The sequence below is a fragment of the Raphanus sativus genome, chromosome 9 (genome assembly GCF_000801105.2).
Source record: "Raphanus sativus cultivar WK10039 chromosome 9, ASM80110v3, whole genome shotgun sequence".
In the NCBI taxonomy this organism is placed as follows: Eukaryota; Viridiplantae; Streptophyta; class Magnoliopsida; order Brassicales; family Brassicaceae; genus Raphanus; species Raphanus sativus.
This window is the reverse complement of record NC_079519.1, coordinates 5,228,693-5,248,180: the sequence shown is the minus strand read 5'-3', so window position 1 is coordinate 5,248,180 and position 19,488 is coordinate 5,228,693. Positions and strand designations below refer to the sequence as shown.

The 19,488-nt window shown below is 35.3% G+C and overlaps 2 protein-coding genes and 1 pseudogene across 2 annotated transcripts; 2 read left to right on the top strand and 1 right to left on the bottom strand.

Moving 5' to 3' along the window:
* The first annotated feature begins 732 nt into the window (after window positions 1-732).
* Window positions 733-3,630, top strand: LOC108824569 (protein DETOXIFICATION 17-like; annotated as a pseudogene).
* Window positions 3,631-5,047: 1,417 nt separating this feature from the next.
* LOC108827078 (protein DETOXIFICATION 17) lies at window positions 5,048-9,127 on the top strand. The gene is made up of 8 exons (XM_056993609.1): window positions 5,048-5,454; window positions 6,889-7,433; window positions 7,507-7,593; window positions 7,667-7,723; window positions 7,809-8,047; window positions 8,136-8,254; window positions 8,364-8,450; window positions 8,557-9,127. Exons 1-8 carry the CDS (start codon window positions 5,218-5,220, stop codon window positions 8,620-8,622), a joined length of 1,437 nt encoding a protein of 478 aa, XP_056849589.1. The 5' UTR covers window positions 5,048-5,217; the 3' UTR covers window positions 8,623-9,127.
* A 330-nt stretch (window positions 9,128-9,457) lies between these two features.
* On the bottom strand, window positions 9,458-11,483 carry LOC108826160 (cyclin-dependent kinase D-1). The gene is made up of 6 exons (XM_018599542.2): window positions 11,253-11,483; window positions 10,835-11,133; window positions 10,371-10,605; window positions 10,067-10,302; window positions 9,740-9,997; window positions 9,458-9,637 (listed from the first exon to the last, which is right to left on the bottom strand). The coding sequence occupies exons 1-6, from the start codon at window positions 11,346-11,348 to the stop codon at window positions 9,589-9,591; spliced, it is 1,173 nt and encodes a 390-aa protein (XP_018455044.1). The 5' UTR covers window positions 11,349-11,483; the 3' UTR covers window positions 9,458-9,588.
* Between the last annotated feature and the right edge of the window lie 8,005 nt (window positions 11,484-19,488).

Here is a 19,488-nt window from a genome sequence, read left to right as displayed (position 1 = left end):
ATAAAACGGAAATTTAAAGTGAAAAAAAAAAGTTAAAAGAAACACAGTGATTAAAGAACAGAAGATCAATAATATTAATGGCCATAAGACAGATTTGAAACGATGAGAAACAATGTTTCTACTACATGCTGTACAACTTCAGACTCATTTGAGCAAGTGTACGTGTGTGCGCTTTACGGCTTTAGACTCATTTTGTGCAGCCCAGGCCCAATTATTGTACAAATTTAGTAATCACAAGTGTGATACATGAATCTTCATTTTAGTTTTTTTTTCTGTCAACATTTTTTTGATTATCTGAATGTTATGGGCGAAGACCCTTAATCCCCAGGCCCGAGACACGGCCGAAGTTGATACCAACGTCTGCGTGTTTAAACGAACTGGTCTGCCACATCAGTGGTTTTTGTCAACATCTTCATTTTAGTTAGCATCTTCCCTTGAATAATTTATAGTGTCTGTTGGATTTATTATTAAGAGATTTCTGAATTTGTGCTTCATTTTAGTCTCTGTCATCGCTTCGTACCAATAGGATTGAAGAGCTAACGTGACAAGCTGACAAGAGAAGTAGGAGCCACTAAATAAGAACATTAATTTTCATCTTGTAGAATACATTGATAAATAAAAAGAATCTGCGGAGAAATAATAGGAATTAAATAGCATTGTTGAAAAAATAAAATAGCAATTAAATAGCAAATTTTCATTTAAAACAGAAAATATAATTAGAGAAAACCGTAGAAAAAGCATAGTTATCAACGACGGCTCCACAAGAAACCCTAGAAAGCAGGAATACAGAGAGAAAGACAGAGGGAGTTTGTTTACATTCTGTTTCTTAAGTGCTGTTACATTATTTTCTCTTTATTACTTTCGGGAAAAAAAAAAGAAAAAAGAAAAAGACAGAGAGAGAAGATGGTTGATGGTGTGACTCCTCCGCTTCTGATAACAGAGACAAACACAACGATGATGCGTGTTAAGGGAGAAGTGAAGAAACAGCTATGGCTTTCTGCGCCTCTCATTGGTGTAAGCCTCCTTCAATACTCTCTCCAAGTCATCTCCGTCATGTTCGTTGGCCATCTCGGCTCTCTTCCCCTCTCCGCCGCCTCCATCGCCACCTCCTTTGCCTCCGTCACCGGTTTCACATTCCTCGTACGTTCCTTTCTTCATGGTTACTTTCATAATTAGTAGTTTTGTCTTTGTGTGGGGTCCTTTAAATCGTTTTCTTTATTTCTTATGCATGTGTCGGAGTCAAGATTGTTTATTATTATTACTAGGGCATGTCCTCGTACCGAGTATATGCAAGTGAATCATTAAGCCTATCAACACAAAATTTTAGAAAAAATTAGTATATAAAATAAGCTTCCAAATTTATTTTTAAAAATTATATAATTCTTTACTAAATGCTTGTATAGCTCTTAAAATCTTTACTGAATTGCCATGATTATTACAAATGTACATGCTTATTCCTATGTTGTGTGTGACCAGTTGGGAACAGCGAGTGCCTTGGAGACACTATGTGGCCAAGCGTACGGAGCAAAACTGTACGGGAAGCTAGGAATTCAGATGCAAAGAGCAATGTTTGTTCTTCTACTACTCTCTGTTCCTCTCTCGATCGTTTGGTTTAATACAGAACATATACTCGTGCTTGTTCACCAAAACAAAGACATTTCAAGTGTTGCTGGCTCGTACGCGAGGTACATGATCCCGAGCCTCTTCGCGTACGGACTGCTTCAGTGTATCAACAGGTTCTTGCAAGCGCAGAACAATGTGTTCCCTGTGTTTGTCTGCTCTGGGATCACCACTTGTCTGCACTTGCTGCTTTGTTGGTTGTTTGTGTTGAAGACGAGTTTAGGATACAGAGGAGCTGCTCTCGCGATTTCGATCTCTTACTGGTTTAATGTCATTCTCTTATCTTTCTACGTCAAGTTCTCAGCTTCTTGCTCGCATAGCTGGACAGGGTTTTCAAAAGAGGCGTTTCAAGAACTTTATGACTTTTCTAAGATTGCTTTTCCTTCAGCAGTCATGGTCTGGTAAGCTGTGAAACATAAGTTCATGTCTAGTGTATCTGGAGTTAACCTGTTCTGTCTTTGTAACAGTTTGGAGCTATGGTCCTTTGAGCTTTTGGTTCTAGCATCAGGGCTTCTTCCTAACCCGGTTTTAGAAACTTCTGTTCTTTCAATCTGGTGAGTTTCTGTTAGTTGATCAGACTCCGGGGGATTAGTCGGTTGGCGGGGCCCACCGGACACCCCTGGGTTATCCAAAAAAAACAGTTTAGGTTACTTTCTTGTTTTTTCCTCATGGTTCCTACTTCTTTGTTATAATTTGATTAACACAAGTTCTTTTAACTTTTCAGTCTAAACACTTCACTAACAATCTGGCAAGTCTCAGTTGGTCTTGGTGGTGCTGCAAGGTAAGTACATCGGTGAAAATAAATATAATAGAGCACTTAGAGAATTTTTTTATTCCAAACTATATATGATTCTTGTTCTTTGACTTGCAGTATAAGAGTCTCGAACGAGTTAAATAAATATAATAGAGCACTTAGAGAATTTTTTTTATTCCAAACTATATATGATTCTTGTTCTTTGACTTGCAGTATAAGAGTCTCGAACGAGTTAGGAGCAGGGAACCCACAAGTGGCAAAGCTGGCTGTGTACGTCATTGTAGGTATAGCAGTAGCCGAGGGTATAGTGGTCGTGACTGTTTTACTGTCGGTTCGGAAGGTTCTAGGTCGAGCTTTTAGCAGTGACCCGTAAATCATCGCATATGCCGCGTCCATGATACCCATTGTGGCCTGTGGAAACTTCCTAGATGGTCTCCAATGCGTTCTCTCAGGTTCTTGCACACTCAACACAATCATGTTTTGTAATATAACAAAAGATTGGTTTTGGTTCTCGGCTTATATATATATATGTCCGGTTAATCCCGGTTTAATGCAGGGGTTGCTAGAGGATGTGGATGGCAGAAAATAGGAGCGTGCATAAATCTTGGATCGTATTATCTCGTAGGAGTTCCGTTAGGTTTAGTGCTTGGTTTCCATTTCCACATTGGTGGTCGGGTAATTACCAAGAAAACATCACTTCTGGAATATTAGCCAATACTAGTTTATAGCAACTATTAAAGTTGTGTTGCTATGTCAATTTTTTATAGGGGCTTTGGCTTGGAATTGTGACAGCACTAGCTGTTCAAGTGTTGGGTCTTTCCTTGGTCACTATATTCACAAACTGGGATAAAGAGGTAACTTTTGTTGTTACCTTACAACTGAGCAGTCCAAGTTTATGCATATAAGCTGATGAGATTCTGCATGTCTCTTGCTTTGATACGAATAGGCAAAGAAAGCTACAAGCAGAGTTGGAGACAAAGATGGCAAAGATGATATAATTCCAAAATGAGGAAAAGCATCGGATTTGCAGATGAGCATAACTCAACACGTTAATGAATAATAAGTATGTTGATTCTTCTAGAATAATTTATGAGACAAGTCCATATTTGCGGTAGCCGCGTACTTCGAGCGCAGTTTGAAAAATGGAATATTGTGAATGAGGGTCTGGCTTTCTCGTAGAACCATCGTAAAGAGCAAGTCTTTCTCTACTCGCAAAAGACAACAAAAAGTAATAAGAACGTTTACGCAATGGCTTATCATTGATCTTTGTCATTATTTTAATGCTTTTTACAATCCAGTTGGAGACAGATATGTTGCACTTTGCTTATTATGGGGTAACCATGGAAACCCCTAATGGAGATTTTAATGAATATTTAAGTAATAAACTCAAGTTAAGAAGTTTTGCTAAGAGAATTTGAGTGTTCCAATGGTAAAACTAAATTAAGGGTTCTTAAAAGTAAAACTCACAAAGACACATGAATGGTGGAAACAAAAATAAAGTAACAAGTTTCAAAGCTCTATCTTGATCAATCTCAGGATTAGTAAAAAACTACATACACATTGTCTCAAAATCAGAACTGAAATTCACTGACAAACTAATCCAAACACTAGTTTCTGCAAAACATAGCACTAAGCTACTAAAGATGATCCAATGCCAAAAAACTAAAAGTGCATCAGAAAAGAAGAGATAGTAAAGTACCTCTCGACTACATATATCGACTGACAAAATATCACCACCTCAGGCAAAGAACCCAATCAACACATCCACGAATCTTCTTCCTTTCCCTTATCCACCACCACCTGAGAACTCAAAGCTATACTTGCTAGCCACCCAAAAACTTATTCCACAATCACGGGAAGATTCTCGTGTCCCATCGCACAGGTCAGCGAACTGAATGCTGCTCTCGAAGAAAAGCTATGCATCAATCGCAACACACAACCCAAAGCTTGACATAACCAAAACTCATATTCTTCAAAAAAAACATCTCATACATTAATGAGAATGACCAAATCTCCAACTTGCCACTTATTAAACAACTATATATATACATAAAACACATTGTTCTTGCCTATCAATCATTAAAATGCGATATAGATTCTTCAATATCCTACACTACTAATAATTTAGTTCTTTAATAACGAGAAACACTTGAGGATTTTGCATAATTTTAATTTTACTCCTAGAAGCTAACATTCTCGGCAATCACTTTTTCTCTACCAAAGCCAATTCAGACAGAGTCCATCGTGACTATGAAATAAAGAAGTGTTATGCTCTCAATTGTGGAACGAACAAACAAACAAAACACACGTGAATTGATACAACAAACCCATAATCTAATTATTTATTTTATAACAGAGTTACCGTCTTTTTGTTGGGAGATAGTGAATTTGTGCTGGTATCACCAATTATTATTATTCTTTTTTTTTGGCCAAAGTGCTTGTACCAATTATTAACGTGACGAACTGACAAGAAACCAGGAGCCACAAAAGTCGTTGCCATCATAAATAGAGCGTCTTTAATGGGCAAGATATAAAATAATTTATTATTTATATCTTCTTATTGTAATGTAATTAAATTTTATTCTTAAAATGTTAGAACCACTAGAAAGCTGGCACTGGGCAAATGGTATTCAACATTGGCCACACATCCTAGGAAAAAAGGACAGCACTAAACTAGTTGGAAATCATATTTATACAAAACCGTACAGAGCATAGATATCAACGACGGCTCTACAAGAAACCCTAGAAAACAGAACACAGAAAGTGAGAGAGTGATAACAGAGAGAGAGAGACTTTGTTATACGTTCTAGTAGTATTTTTTACTTTAAGGTAAAAGAGAGAAGATGGGAGATGGTGTGACTCATCCACTTCTGATAACAGAGAGAAACACGAAGACGATCCGTGTGAAGGAAGAAGTGAATAAACAGCTATGGCTTTCTGCGCCCCTCATTGGCGTAAGCCTCCTCCAGTACTCTCTCCAAGTCATCTCCGTCATATTCGTTGGCCATCTGGGTTCTCTTTCCCTCTCCGCCGCCTCCATCGCTACCTCCTTTGCCTCCGTCACCGGTTTCACATTTCTCGTACGTTCCTTAAAGTGATCATTTCGTTATCTGTATAGTTTTATCTTTGTTCCGTTATCTTGAAGTTTGCGTGGGGTCCTTTAAATCGAGTTATTTAGTATTATTTACGCAGAGATCGTTTTAGCTTTTTCATGTTTTCACCTTCATACCTATTATCTGAGAAACTGTTGCATGAGTTCCCAAAACTTCTGATATAGACATCGAATATATATACTCTCTCGATATTTTTCTTATATTTAAAAGATTTATGGTTCAGACTTTAATTAATGCGTTTTGTTTTAAAATTAAAATATAAAAGTAAAAAATGGTAAAAAAAATTTGCGAACCAAAATGAGCTAAAAGTAATAAATAATAATATATATATTTAAGTTTTATTTATATACAAACCTTAGAACATTCATTTTAGATAGGGAAGCAGTAATTAATAAATCTCATTTTATATCTGTTGTAAATCTTTATTGGAGAATCCACAATGGTAGATAGTCTAGATACTCTCACTATTGTCTTTCATATTTACTTTATTAGGGCATCTCCAACCCAACTCTATTTTTAACTTCAAAATAAAGTAAAATTGATTATGGAGTAACATATGCTCAAACCCAACTCCATATCTCACTCCATTTTGAAATTTACTCCATAAATAGAGTAATTTATTTTTTATTTGTTCATGACTCCATTATGGAATGAAAATGGAGTAGGGTTGGAGCAATTTTACTCCATATTCATTTTTACTCCATTTTGGAGGAAAAAATGGAGTTTTACATTGGAGATGCTCTTAATAGAGTAATTGCACCCCGTAACTATAAAACATTTTGATATAAATATCTTCAATAGTGTAACTAAAGTTTAAATGTAAAAAGAAATGGAACCATTTTATGATGGCAAATCTCACTAGTCTCTCACATAGTTACATTTGTTGTTGGTATTTTCTCTCAGAATAGTTTGTCACATCTTTTTTGCTTTTCTCGAACTTTTTCTTTTTCTTTTTATTGTTTAAAATTGAGAAACCCAATGAGATATCTTTAATGCTGATGTCTTTACATGAGTACAGTGAAGGTATTTTATGAGAGGTTCTCAAACTATTGCGAAATATATATAGACAAATTATCATGACACAACAAATGAGATATTTTGGTTGGATTTTTTCGTGATTTTGAGATATTTATGTTGTTTAAGTACTAATATTTTATACATATTTTAATTATGTTAAGATACCTTTTTAAAAACAATTATGTTAAGATAACATGACATTACAAATAAGATACCATCTTTGAAGGTGGTATGAAGATATTAGCAGTTAGGACGCCTGGAACTTGCATGTGTTGAATTAACTTTATTTATGTATTTACAAATACTCATACACGAATCAACAAGTTTAAAAGGTGACGTGCTTCTTCATTGTCTTATTCCTAATCCTATGTTGTGTGTGACCAGTTAGGAACAGCGAGTGCGTTGGAGACACTATGTGGCCAAGCATACGGAGCAAAGCTGTATGGGAAACTAGGCATTCAGATGCAGAGAGCGATGTTTGTTCTTCTCATACTCTCTGTTCCTCTCTCTATCATATGGGCCAACACAGAACATATACTCGTCCTCGTACACCAAGACAAAGCAATTTCAAGTGTTGCTGGTTCCTACGCTAAATACATGATACCGAGTCTCTTTGCATACGGATTGATTCAATGCCTTAACAGATTCCTGCAAGCGCAGAACAATGTGTTCCCTGTGTTTGTCTGCTCTGGAATCACCACTTGTCTTCACTTGCTACTCTGTTGGTTGTTTGTGTTGAAGACGAGTTTAGGATACAGAGGAGCTGCTCTCGCGATTTCGATCTCTTACTGGTTTAATGTCATTCTCCTATCTTGCTACGTCAAGTTCTCTGCTTCCTGCTCGCATAGCTGGACCGGGTTTTCAAAAGAGGCGTTTCATGAGATTTATGACTTTTCTAAGATTGCTTTTCCTTCAGCAGTCATGGTCTGGTAAGCTGTGAATCCTTAGTTCATGTGTCTAGTGTATCTGGACTGGAGTTAACGAGTTCTGTCTTTGTAACAGTTTGGAGCTATGGTCCTTTGAGCTTCTGGTTCTAGCTTCAGGACTTCTTCCAAACCCGGTTTTAGAAACTTCTGTTCTTTCAATCTGGTAAGCTTCGGTTGCTACAGTTCCTACTTTTCTGTTTTAAATTTGATTAACACAAGTTATTTAAATTTTTCAGTCTAAACACTTCACTAACAATCTGGCAAGTCTCGGTCGGTCTTGGTGGTGCTGCCAGGTAAGTACATCGGTAACAATAAATATATTATAAAAGCATTTAGTTTTATTATTACATCAAACTATATGTGGTTCTTGACTTGCAGTATAAGAGTCTCGAACGAATTAGGAGCAGGGAACCCACAAGTGGCGAAACTAGCTGTATATGTCATTATAAGTATAGCAGTCGCCGAGGGTATAGTGGTCGTAACTGTTTTGCTGTCGATACGGAATGTTCTAGGTGGAGCCTTTAGCAGTGACCCGAAAATCATCTCATATGCCGCATCAATGATACCTATTGTCGCATGTGGAAACTTCCTTGATGGTCTCCAATGCGTTCTCTCAGGTTCTTGCACACTCAGACACAACAATGTTTTGGAAATATAACAAAATGTTGGTTCAGGTTCCTGACTTATATATATGTTAATTTGTAGGGGTTGCTAGAGGATGTGGATGGCAGAAAATTGGAGCCTGTGTGAATCTTGGATCGTATTATCTTGTCGGAGTTCCGTTAGGTTTAGTTCTTGGTTTCCATTTCCACATTGGTGGTCGGGTAATACTCTAAAAACTCAAATCCTCGTACTTGTCACTATACAAGCCAAGACTAGTTTATAACAACTATTAAAGTTGTGTTGCTATGTCGTTTTTTTTTTTAAATATAGGGGCTTTGGCTTGGAATTGTTACAGCACTGGCTGTTCAAGTGTTGTGTCTTTCCTTGGTCACTATATTCACAAACTGGGATAAAGAGGTAACTTTTTACCTTTCAACATATCAGTTCAAGTTTATGTATAGATAAGATGATTTGGAAGTGCACCTGATGAGATTCTGAATGTTTTTTGTTTTGATACGAATAGGCAAAGAAAGCTACAAACAGAGTTGGAGACAAAGATGATTATGTCGAACAATCAATTCCAAGATGAGGAAAATCATTGGATTTGCAAATGAGCATAATTTCAAACGCTAATGAATAATAAGTATGTTGATTCTTCAAGAATTATTTCCGAGACATTAGTCCACATTTATTACACATGGGAAGTTGTGGTATACCACTCGCATTGTTGCTTATGGAAGCTGAGTAGCTTGCCGAATCCACAACATCTGGTAAAAGAACAAGTGTTTCTCCACTCACTCACAAGAGATCACAAGAGACTACAAAAAGTAATAACAAAGTTTACGTAATGACATATCCATGATCTCTTGTCATCTTTAATGCTTTTTGTAATCTATTGTGATCTTTTGGGTTTTCTTTTCTTATCAATCCTGTTGGACGGATGCGACAACAGATATGCCTAGAGTATTACTTGTTTTTTTTGTAAAAGTTCATGCATCGAGTAGATCATAACCTTTGTATTTTCTTAGCAATTGAGAAAAAAAACTAACATAAAGAGATGGCATGGCGGCATGGCCGTGCCTAATACAAGGTGATCAAGCATGTACTTAATTAGGACCAATAAGTACAAAATATATTATGGGCCAATTTTTTTCAAATAATCAGGTAGCTGAGATGGTCAATCAATTTTTGAATGATTTATTTCCTTTAACCGGATTGGAATGTTGAGTGCTACTCTATTAATTTTACTTTATGGGGCAAATTTTTTTTTTTTTTTTTTTTGGTTTTTGGGCCAGGAAATGTCAGGCACTGCCCTGAGAGATAGGTTTGGAATCATAGCCTATTTTGCAGGTCACATCTAAACAGAGGCTAAAACCTGTTTTTTTTATTATGATGGGGTACATGATAATTAGTCAATCATCATCGATCTGTCAATGAAGGTTTCTCTGCTTTGTGTGTTTATACTTTATAGTAAACCAAAAAGAATGATTCTCCATGTTCATCATCACTAGTAGTAATATAACATGAATAAGAAACAAGCATGTTAAGTTATATCCTACAGGAAGTCGAGATCGAGTTTCCTCTTCAGATTAGATCTATCCGCGCTGCAAAACAAAAAAAATTCAGGAACACTATCAAAAACCTTGATCCTTAAAGCTGAACAAGAACTAACTCCAAAAGGACTAAACCTATTGTCTTTTAATTACCTGGTGATGGTTAGTCGGTTTGGTGGCCGCTCAGCTAGTATGGTGAAATCTAAAGACATAGGTGCTTGTCCATCATGGCTAGCTTGTTTCATGACATCCGTACTCTTTCCTCGGTCAGGCATCACTCTTCTAAGCTTATGTGCTGGTGACAACACCGTAATAGTTTTGAGTTTACTGTCAGATGATTTAGCATCCAGCTTACAAACTGGTATTGGTAGCTTTAATGGGTCAGTAGGAGAAGGTGCTGATGTGAAGTACCTATAAAAAAAAAATGTCAGAGTAACCAGTTTCTAATACATTCTCCATAGAAAAAAAATCTTTACGTACCTGTGTTGTAAAGCCTGGTGAATCGATATTCTAGACTTGGGGTCATAGGTGAACATCTTAGACAACAAATCTAAAGCATCCTCACTAACCATTGGGAATAAAGAACGTAGAGACACCCCAGGGACAAACTGATACTCTACATAATCAGGAAGTGATAACATATCTGGCCACTGATCTTCTTTAGGAGTCCCAAAAGCAGCAAAGATTTTACTTAACTGATCGATATCACTGTTCCCCTGTAATGTATAAAGTCAGCTACACAAAAGACTAAACATAGGAACTGGATCATGCAACACAATCTCACCTGAAGAAAAGGTCTGCGTAGTAGAAGCTCGGCGAAGATGCAGCCAGCAGCCCAAACATCAACAGCAGAACCATAATGTTTTGCACCAAAGAGAAGCTCAGGTGCTCTATACCATCTAGTAAAGACCTGGTGTGTAAACTTACGACCTGGGCTACCACATATACGTGCTAGCCCAAAGTCTGCGAGTTTTAGTTGCCCATTGGGTCCTATCAACAAGTTGTTTGGCTTCATATCTCTGAAACACACACGCAAAAGATAATCAATCCGTGTAAAAACAATAAAGCTTTTGTTGGAGTGAAGGACACAAGTGAAACATTAGTCTATGGTTTCCTAAATTTTTCATAAAAATTATATAGATATATACATCTAAATTTGTAAAAAATAATAAAAAAAAAATATTGAAAATTGTACTAAATCACCTACAACTTAAAAATCTCAGAATCGGTGGAATTAGTTGGTAGTACCTGTGCAAAACACATTTGTCATGGCAATACTCAAGACCTTTCAATGTCATTTGGAGGTAAGATTTGACGTCAGAGGGGGAGAGAAACAGATTAGGATCTCGAATCACTGCTTCGAGGTCAGTCTCCATGAACTCAAACACAAGGTGCAAGTTCTCCTTGTGAGGAAAGGCATCAACCAACTCTATAATATGAGGATGCTTAAGCTCTTTGAGTAATTTGATTTCTCTTAGAGCTGTTATATTCACACCTTCTTTCTCTTTACCAAGTCTTATCTTCTTTATCGCTACAGTTTGTCCGTTCTACAAGTATGTATCAAGAAAAAAAATCAGACTTCTTGTCACCCAAGATTCAGAACCACCAAGAGAACATGAACCCTAGTTTCACGGGATCGCTAGAAGAATATTGAGTGAGGAGTCACCTTAGTATCGGTAGCTTTGAAGACGACTCCATAAGTACCTTGGCCAAGAACTTCTTGCTTCAGGTACCTGTCAGCAACTTTCTTTGGCTGATCCATCTCACTGTATTGATCCACCACAATTTACAAAACTAATGATTGAAACTTTATCCCTTGTGTTCTTGAAAATTGTGAAGGTTTGTGTGTATGTTTGAAGCTGTGGCTCTTGATATCAGAAAAGAATATAAAAGTAGCCGTTGGAGGATTTAGAGAGGAAATCGACATTTGAGGAACAGAATATTCAAAAGTAAATTAAAAAGGAAAGGTGACGCTCTAAAGTTGTTGGTGTATACTGGTTTGCGCCCTTTTATTATCTTAAGGAAATAAAAAGCTGGAAGAGTGGACAGCAACGTCGCCGCTTCACTCCGGTTTGTGATTGATAATTCATGGGCCGAGTGTAACAATAAGGCCCCAATAATAATTATGTTTCAGCCCACTACTATGGACCGAGAAACTATGCTGCCTGTCATTCTTTTTCCTTTTTGATAAAATGACCCAAGAATCATATGGGACCATGCACTATCAAATCATTATGCTTAGTTTTTTTGTAAACTAGAGTATAACCTAGATAAATTAATTAAAATTTTAATCGTAAATTAAATTTTTGATCTAATTAGTTTTATAAATTAGTAAGGCTAACCCTACTCCATTTTTACTCTAAATAGAGTATAAAGTAAAAAAAATGCTCTAATCAACTCTATATCTCAGTTTATTCTATAAATGAAAAGAAAATTTGTTTGTTACTCCATTATGAAATAAAAAATAAAATAAAGTATGAGCATTTTACTTCATATTTTTTTTTACTCTATTTAAAAAGAAAAATGGAATTCCATATTGGAGATGTTTATGGTGGTATGATGGAGACGGATGTGTTGCAGACGCATGCCGTGGAAGAGATCCGGTGAAATGCTGTTTCGTTTGCGGCGTGTTTTAGCCGGAAGTTCAGTCACCGATAAAACCCTATATATTCAATACAATTGTTGGAGGTGGGTTTTGTCGGCAAAGTGGACGGAGATAAGGTTTATCCAATTTGGATTTGGTGCGAGACGAGGGGACGACGGTCGGAAGCTTCTCTGGCGTTTGGTTTCCCAGTTTGCTGATAAGGAGACGCGTGTCCAAAGTGGAGGTTCGAGGTGGACACGTGTTCGGTCACGCGCAACCTTCAAACGCGTGGCTGGGTGACGCACCGTTTCGTTTTTCAGTTTGGGCTAGGCCCATGTTGTTTCCTTGCTCTTTATGTCGGGCTTTGACTAGGTTGTTATCGGACCGAGATGGCCTTTTATTTTTCAGTTCGGGCTGGGTCTATTTCTTAGGCCCTGACCTTAATAAAATATAATAGACGGAAAAAAAAAAAGAGATGCTCTAAATTTAAAATTAGTAGAATAGTGTTAGTATTCGTTTACTGAAGATTTACTATATATAAACATATGTTTGTGTGCTGAACATTTGTGTTTTTTCATGAACCAGAAAATATAATTGGGAATTTTCGGATTATGCGAGGTTACGTATGTGATCGTAAAGCATTCCCCTTTTACCATTATTCTATAACACACTCAAAAAATGTTTTCATGGTCGTGAACTGTGAAAGAGACCAGACTTGTTGTGGCGTAGATACGACAAGTTCGTTGTGATAATTTAACCATAGATTTTCATTGAGAGATCATATAATTCAATGCTTTCGTGCTCACGTCATCTGCCTTAATCCTCACCGCACATCAAACTCCTTTCGTGATTTATAGTTTGTTTGGAAGTATCAGGGGTTGTTCAAAAAAAAAAAAAAAAAAAGTTTGGAAGTATCAGGGTTAGTTATTTATTTTACAGACAGTGAATGATTTACCTTTTTTTTTGAACAACGTGAATGATTTACCTACAATTTCAAAGTTAGATGTGGGACATTGGACTAGTGGTTGAAAAAGAATAATTATTAATATAATAAATAATATTAGGTGAAAACACAAAAGCCAAGAAGGACCCATGTGACGCGTAGGGAATCTAACACTAAACAATGTCAGACCATTCCCATGCCTTTACAGATGCACTCACCTGTTTATTTTCTCCTATTTTCATTTTATTTACTACTATAATTATCTTTCTTTCCCCTTCAGTAACGAATATCTAAACCTACTATAACTACAACTCTCTATCATTTCACTTCTCCCAAAAACTTCCTTCTCTCTAGATCTGGTATTCTGGTTAGAATTTTTAGGGTTCTTCAGATAGCATCTTCAAAGCTTTTCTTGATTACCGAAGTTTGTTTCATTTTTTTCAGCTGGTTTTATTGATTAGGTTTTCATTAATCTCTGATCTCCTTCTCTTCCGCTTTACTTTGTGGTTTTAACTTCTAATGAGTCTTTTTATTATCTCTAACTTAGACCTATAGATTATGTTTCGATGACAGAAAACTTGTATAGTTTATTCGTTCGTGTTTCTTTAGTCTCCCTGGTTATTCAGGTCAGATCCATAACATAGATGGATCTTTGATTTGACATGTATTTTTGTGTGTGGATAGATCTTGGCCTTTTGAAATGATTTTCTTGAGAACAAAAAAAGATTGAAGTAGAGCTCCTTTAAGTTCAAACGAGAGTTTAGTAGGGTAAAGAAAAGCTGCTAAGCTATGGATCCCATAAGCCCTAATCCTTATAGAGAGAGAAAAGGATTTGGTTATATGGCTTGCATATCTTAGGAGCTTTAACTTGCCCTTTAATTGCTTTTACTCTTCTTTGGATTGAAGGGAGCTCTACATCTTTTTTTCTCTTCATCCAAATTTATTTCTCTACAGTAGTGAATTTAGTTTTTTTTTGTGAAGGCTTGAATTTAGTGTTGATTTTGAGATTTGCTGTATTCATAAATATTCGTCTAGAGGATGGTCCTAGTTAATTACTCGATAATATCACTTTTGGTGATGTTTTGAGTCTTGAGCAATGTGATACTGTTTATGTAAAATTACATATTTGCCCGTAAGTAGCTAGGGTTTATGTAAATTCTTCTGTGAATGCGAGGAATCGAGGATCGTCCATATCTTTATTTCTAACGCTTAAATTTTTCTTCTTTGTTACCAAATGCAATGCCTTTGTTGTTATGATTGTCTGACTCGATACGGTACTCATTGCAAAAATAAACTTTTTCACGTATCAACCAAAATGATCGGATCAGATCAGATCGTTGGTATCGTTTCATATGTATTAGTTCGTTAATTTATCTTAAAGTATTTATTTCTCAGATCATTCTGCATAACTGTTAAAAAAAAATTGTTTTTAAATTTAGTAAAATTTGAATAATTTGAATATGAGGGATAAAAGTTAACTTAATATTTGTGAGTTATTAAACTAAAATGGTTACTTTTTGAAAATTCAAATTTACATGAATGTGGTGACCCCTCGCCGGCAATGTGGATCTTCTTAAAGCCTTTGGCCATACCCAAACTCTTCCCACTCAAGTTCTTTCCATTCCTCTAGTCTCTAGACAATTAAGTGAAACATAATATTTAAGTGCTGATAATAACTAGTGAATAAAAAAGTGAATTCAAAAATATAAATGGCAAAACACAAAAATTCCAATATTTTGAGATCCAACAAAAAATGGAATTGTAGCAGTCTAGTACAGTATATGACAATGAAAATAGTGAATATTGAAAATTGACGATGGTAAGTTTTATCATTCATAATAATAATTAAAAACTAAATATAGTAATGTGTGTATATCTGATTTGTTGAGGTTTTTGTAGGCAAGTTTTGATGTTAACTTAGTTGTAACTTGTAAGTAACAAGTATTCACTAACGCAAGTTTAAATTCATACCCATTCAAAAGGCCCATTAATATCAGCCCAAATGTTTTAATACTTTGCTAGTTTGCTTTATAAAATTTCAAGCTGAGGATTTCTCCGAGATACATCATAATTTTGCTAAGGCATGTCAGCCTACTCCTTCGTATCTCTACTCGCATATAACAAGTCTTCCGTCCTAAGATACTTTTTTTCCTTGGATTAAAAATTTCGACTCTTCTAAGTACTCTATGGAGAACATAAATGGATCTTTAATGTAAGGATGATATAAATTAAACAGAATGTCCTTTCGACACTCTTTATCTCCAACTCTCGCAGCGTGTAGCAGTTCCGATAATGCCATCGTGGTCTAGTTCGCTTTCTCTTCTTTAGTTCATAGAAATTCTATGTCGGTGTGTGTTTTTGTGCTACAAAAGTTACGGAACTACAAAGGTTTTTGTTTTCAAACCTCAGTCTCGATCAATTTTGCTCGTTGATGATGCGTTTCTTTCTCGTCTCTGGGATGGTCTCTTCTTTGCATGTGTAGATTGTCTCTGTGAAGTTTACTGTGGCTTCCATCTTGTCTTCTCTTATGTCTTTTTTGGTCCGTGTTCGTCTTTCTGATTAGGTGGGTTTCGTCCCTAGTTGTCTGTTCAAATCTCGTGGAAATTTGTTGTTTTGTGGCTTCATACTTTCGCTTTCAATGATCGATGAAGATCCAACAGCTTCCAGAAGTACTTGTCCGAATTCATGATTGATTCTAACTTGCCAGTTTATAAAGCTTTATTACTTGGTTCTTGAGGCGATTCCTTGTTGTGCTAGGAGGAGGTGTGGTTTAGTGGTGGTCTGGCCGAGGGTTTTCCCATTAAACAACTGCCATAGATTCAGGTAGTCATCTCTAATGTTGTTGTTAGGCTTATAATGGAGTTTGGAAGTTTAGTTACTTGTTGTTAAGAGTGTAATTTGCTTCGTTCTTGTTTGCTGCCCCGTAGTGGGTTCTAGTGTCCGAAAATGGCTATGTTTTCTGCTGGTTTAGCTAATCACGAAGACTCCTTTTATTTGTTGGTGTTGTATTGATCTCATTTTAGTTTGATACAACTGTTGATGGAAAAAAAAGAACATAATGGTAAATGCATTTGTATTACTGAAAGTAACTCTTCCAAGAGCTAATCATTAGCTATGATGATTATAATTTTTTCTAATAAATATTTTAATTACTCCTTGTTTTGGGCCCTCGGCATACACTTTCTTAAAAGCTTGAAAATCCCTTAGTAATAAGAAGTAATGTATTAGAAAGTGTATTTGTGTATGTTAGTTACTTGTTAAGTAAGCTAACTTAATATAAAAGGAATTAAAAACTTGAAAATCGAAGATGCTTCGCATTGTAATTTTGAAAACATAATTGCATCTTTTGATATTGATATTGGTGACGGTGTTCTGTCACGATCAGTATAAAATCTGATTGCGTTACTAAACAGACAAAGTCCTAGAATTAGAAAATATATTCAGTATTTTGATTTAACAACGTATTAAAAAAGAAACCAGCCAAATATTCAGACTAGCATGCACTATATTTATGACATAGCTAATTTCTACTTTTTTTTATCTAAAACCCCGAGATTCAAGCACTAAACGGATAACCGTCAATTTGTTAGTTATAGCTTATCTACACATTTATTAGTTCATGAAACCTTTCGCTCTCACTCCATTTCCTCTTCATCTAAGTCAACCCTTGCGAGTAAAGCTGTAACGACACAACACTATCACACATCAGTACACTTGTCGTCGTGTCTTAATATTATTTCAACTTGGTTTTCAGAACGAAGTCCAAATTATCACACACAAAAACTATATGCATATATAGACGACAAAACCATCGTCCATAGGTCGTCCATTTGCATCACAAATCCCAATTTTCGAGAAGCCCAGATCTGCTGCGCGTGGCCACTGGTGGCTTAACATGGGGTGATCACCAACCCTCTTGGATGCCTTCGGCGGGCTCTCTGGCGGGCAATGCCCAGATTTCCGAGACGGTCATTAGGCGTTAGTCGGATTCCTCTCGAGGTATTCGGATACCAGGGTCATCAAAAAAAAAAAAAATCCCAATTTTCGATAATGATAAAACTACATATGTTATAGGATTTAGATACTACAGTAATAAACAGTTTTAAGCTAATGTTCAATATCTTCATTGGTTTCTGAAACTCGTTAGATTAATGGCTGATTATATAATCTGAGAGTAAAACAATACAAGCTTGAAGAATAGTTTTAAAGAAACAACAACGTGCTGTTTTGGAAGGTTCACTAACTTTGAAATTTGTTGCTTTAAATTTTTATTCCTTGTAGTATTTATCTGCAGAACTTAGAAATAGGTTGGTCGATGGACGATTGCTCAAGAAGCTCTTACAGATTGGACGGTGCTTTAGCCATACCCATATGTGGCAAGTTTCTCGACCGAAGTGGCAAGAAGAGGCACGTGGTGATAAGTATACGTAGTTGTTACATGTATCTTTGTTGTATGCTACGCTTTTATTTCGTATCAGTGTCAGTGATTCAAATACACATATATCATAATGTGTATATTCCCTATATTTTTCCTTCAAACGATGAAAAATGTATTTTCTTGTCCCATTCCTTATAGTTTGTTACGTGTACGGACTAGAAACTACGAGACCACAACGACCAACTTATTTAAATGTTTTCAATTGAATTAATACTTGTAGACAAACTTATAATATCAATTGCTTTGTTTTCTATTAATAAGTGAGATAAAAATAAACACACACAAATACTGTGATTGGTAACCCAATATCAACAATTATATCTAGGTATCAAATCAGATTAGAAATTGCAAAACCAGATTCATGTGAATATGTGATCTCTTTTAAGATATTTCTATGAATTGAACTAATTCAGTAATTCTAAAGAAAAACAAAACAATATATATACATCTTTCTTTCTTTGTAGTCAAAAACAACAACCAAGCAAATCTTTGTAAAATGGTTACGTATGACACAAAATACATTTTTTTATTAATGATACAGCATACAGGTGGTCGTTACGCGACCGACTTAAATTCATCTCGAAGTTTGAGGAGCACTGGCATTCAAACACTTCTCCATTAAATTGAAAAAAACAGTTAACATCTTTGTTTGTCTATCTAAACTTTTATTTTATCGTCGAGCTTTTCTACTATGGATATTCTCATACGCCTTTTCTTAAATATCTGGCTTATATTAATATACCCACTTAATCAGTTATATGTACATACAGTAAACTAGTAATATTTAACTGTTGCCTGATCTGAATACGTTAACAATATTTTTATCTAGTTAAATAAATTTGAGGCTTAGAAGATAAGTCAAAATCGGAGAGCTTTACATAAGTGCTAAAAAGGTTCATAATATGAATACTGAAATTTAATAGTATTAGTTACTGGAAAAAACGAGGAGAAAATGTTACAAATTTTTATTCCAATGTTTCCATATAATCGAACTACATAAATATATACATGTTTTTTTCAAACTACACTTGACATAAGTAATAAGCACATCTAAGAAAGAAAGAAAAAAATCAAATTTAAGCAAAAAAAAAAAGAAAGAAAGAAAAAAGGATAGCAAAATTTATATTAGTAAAATCTGGTATTTTAAATAAGTATTTAAAACTTTTAATATACTTTGATTCTTCTAACTATTTTAAATATATACCCACTTGGCCGGATGCTATCAAGTATCAATAATGCATGAACTGACTTAGAAATCAATATGGATATCAATATGAATGATTTATTGGCCATATTCTCTTCTTATACAATAATTATAATAAGGGATAATAATGCAAACTAAAGAAGGTTGATTAAGAATGAGATATAAAAAAAATCCATGCCATTTTGGTGTGCTTGTGGTTAAAACAATAATGCATGCATGTATTGACCATCGCTAATATGATATAACAACATAAATAATCTACTAGGAAGTAATATCCTCTTTACTAAAGGTAGAAAATATTCTAATTATAATGCAAGGTACGAAAAGTTTTTTTTTTTTTGCTAAAATTTGTAGATACGAAAAGTTGATCAAATATGGAAGAATATCAATAATTTGACCCTGAATTTACACTGTCCAGATTAATATTGATCATTTATTTTAAGATATTATTCTCTTTTTTAATATGAATTATTCCAACGTTGATGAATTTAGTTTAGAATAAATCTTTCAACAAGTATCTCTTTGATCTTCAAAAAAAAAAAAAAACAAGTATCTCTAGTTAGTCATTCCCTAGTGAAGACAATGCTCGACGACAAGTCGTTGACTTAATTACCAAAATGACAATAATAGCAAAAACCCTTTAACAAGAAAAAAATCAATAATAAAAAATCATTAATTTACTTGCATTCATATGCGTGTGGGTCTATATAAATACATTGTGAGCAATCGTGTG

Bases quoted from the DNA above. Each gene is read 5' to 3' on its own strand.
- LOC108827078 (XM_056993609.1), top strand. From the start codon at position 5,218: ATGGGAGATGGTGTGACTCATCCACTTCTGATAACAGAGAGAAACACG. The intron at 7,434-7,506 runs GTAAGCTGTGAA...TCTTTGTAACAG, and splicing joins CCTTCAGCAGTCATGGTCTG to TTTGGAGCTATGGTCCTTTG. The intron at 7,594-7,666 runs GTAAGCTTCGGT...TAAATTTTTCAG, and splicing joins ACTTCTGTTCTTTCAATCTG to TCTAAACACTTCACTAACAA.
- LOC108826160 (XM_018599542.2), bottom strand. From the start codon at position 11,348: ATGGATCAGCCAAAGAAAGTTGCTGACAGGTACCTGAAGCAAGAAGTT. The intron at 11,134-11,252 runs GTGACTCCTCAC...ACATACTTGTAG, and splicing joins TCAAAGCTACCGATACTAAG to AACGGACAAACTGTAGCGAT. The intron at 9,998-10,066 runs GTACGTAAAGAT...TTTTTTTTATAG, and splicing joins CACCAGGCTTTACAACACAG to GTACTTCACATCAGCACCTT.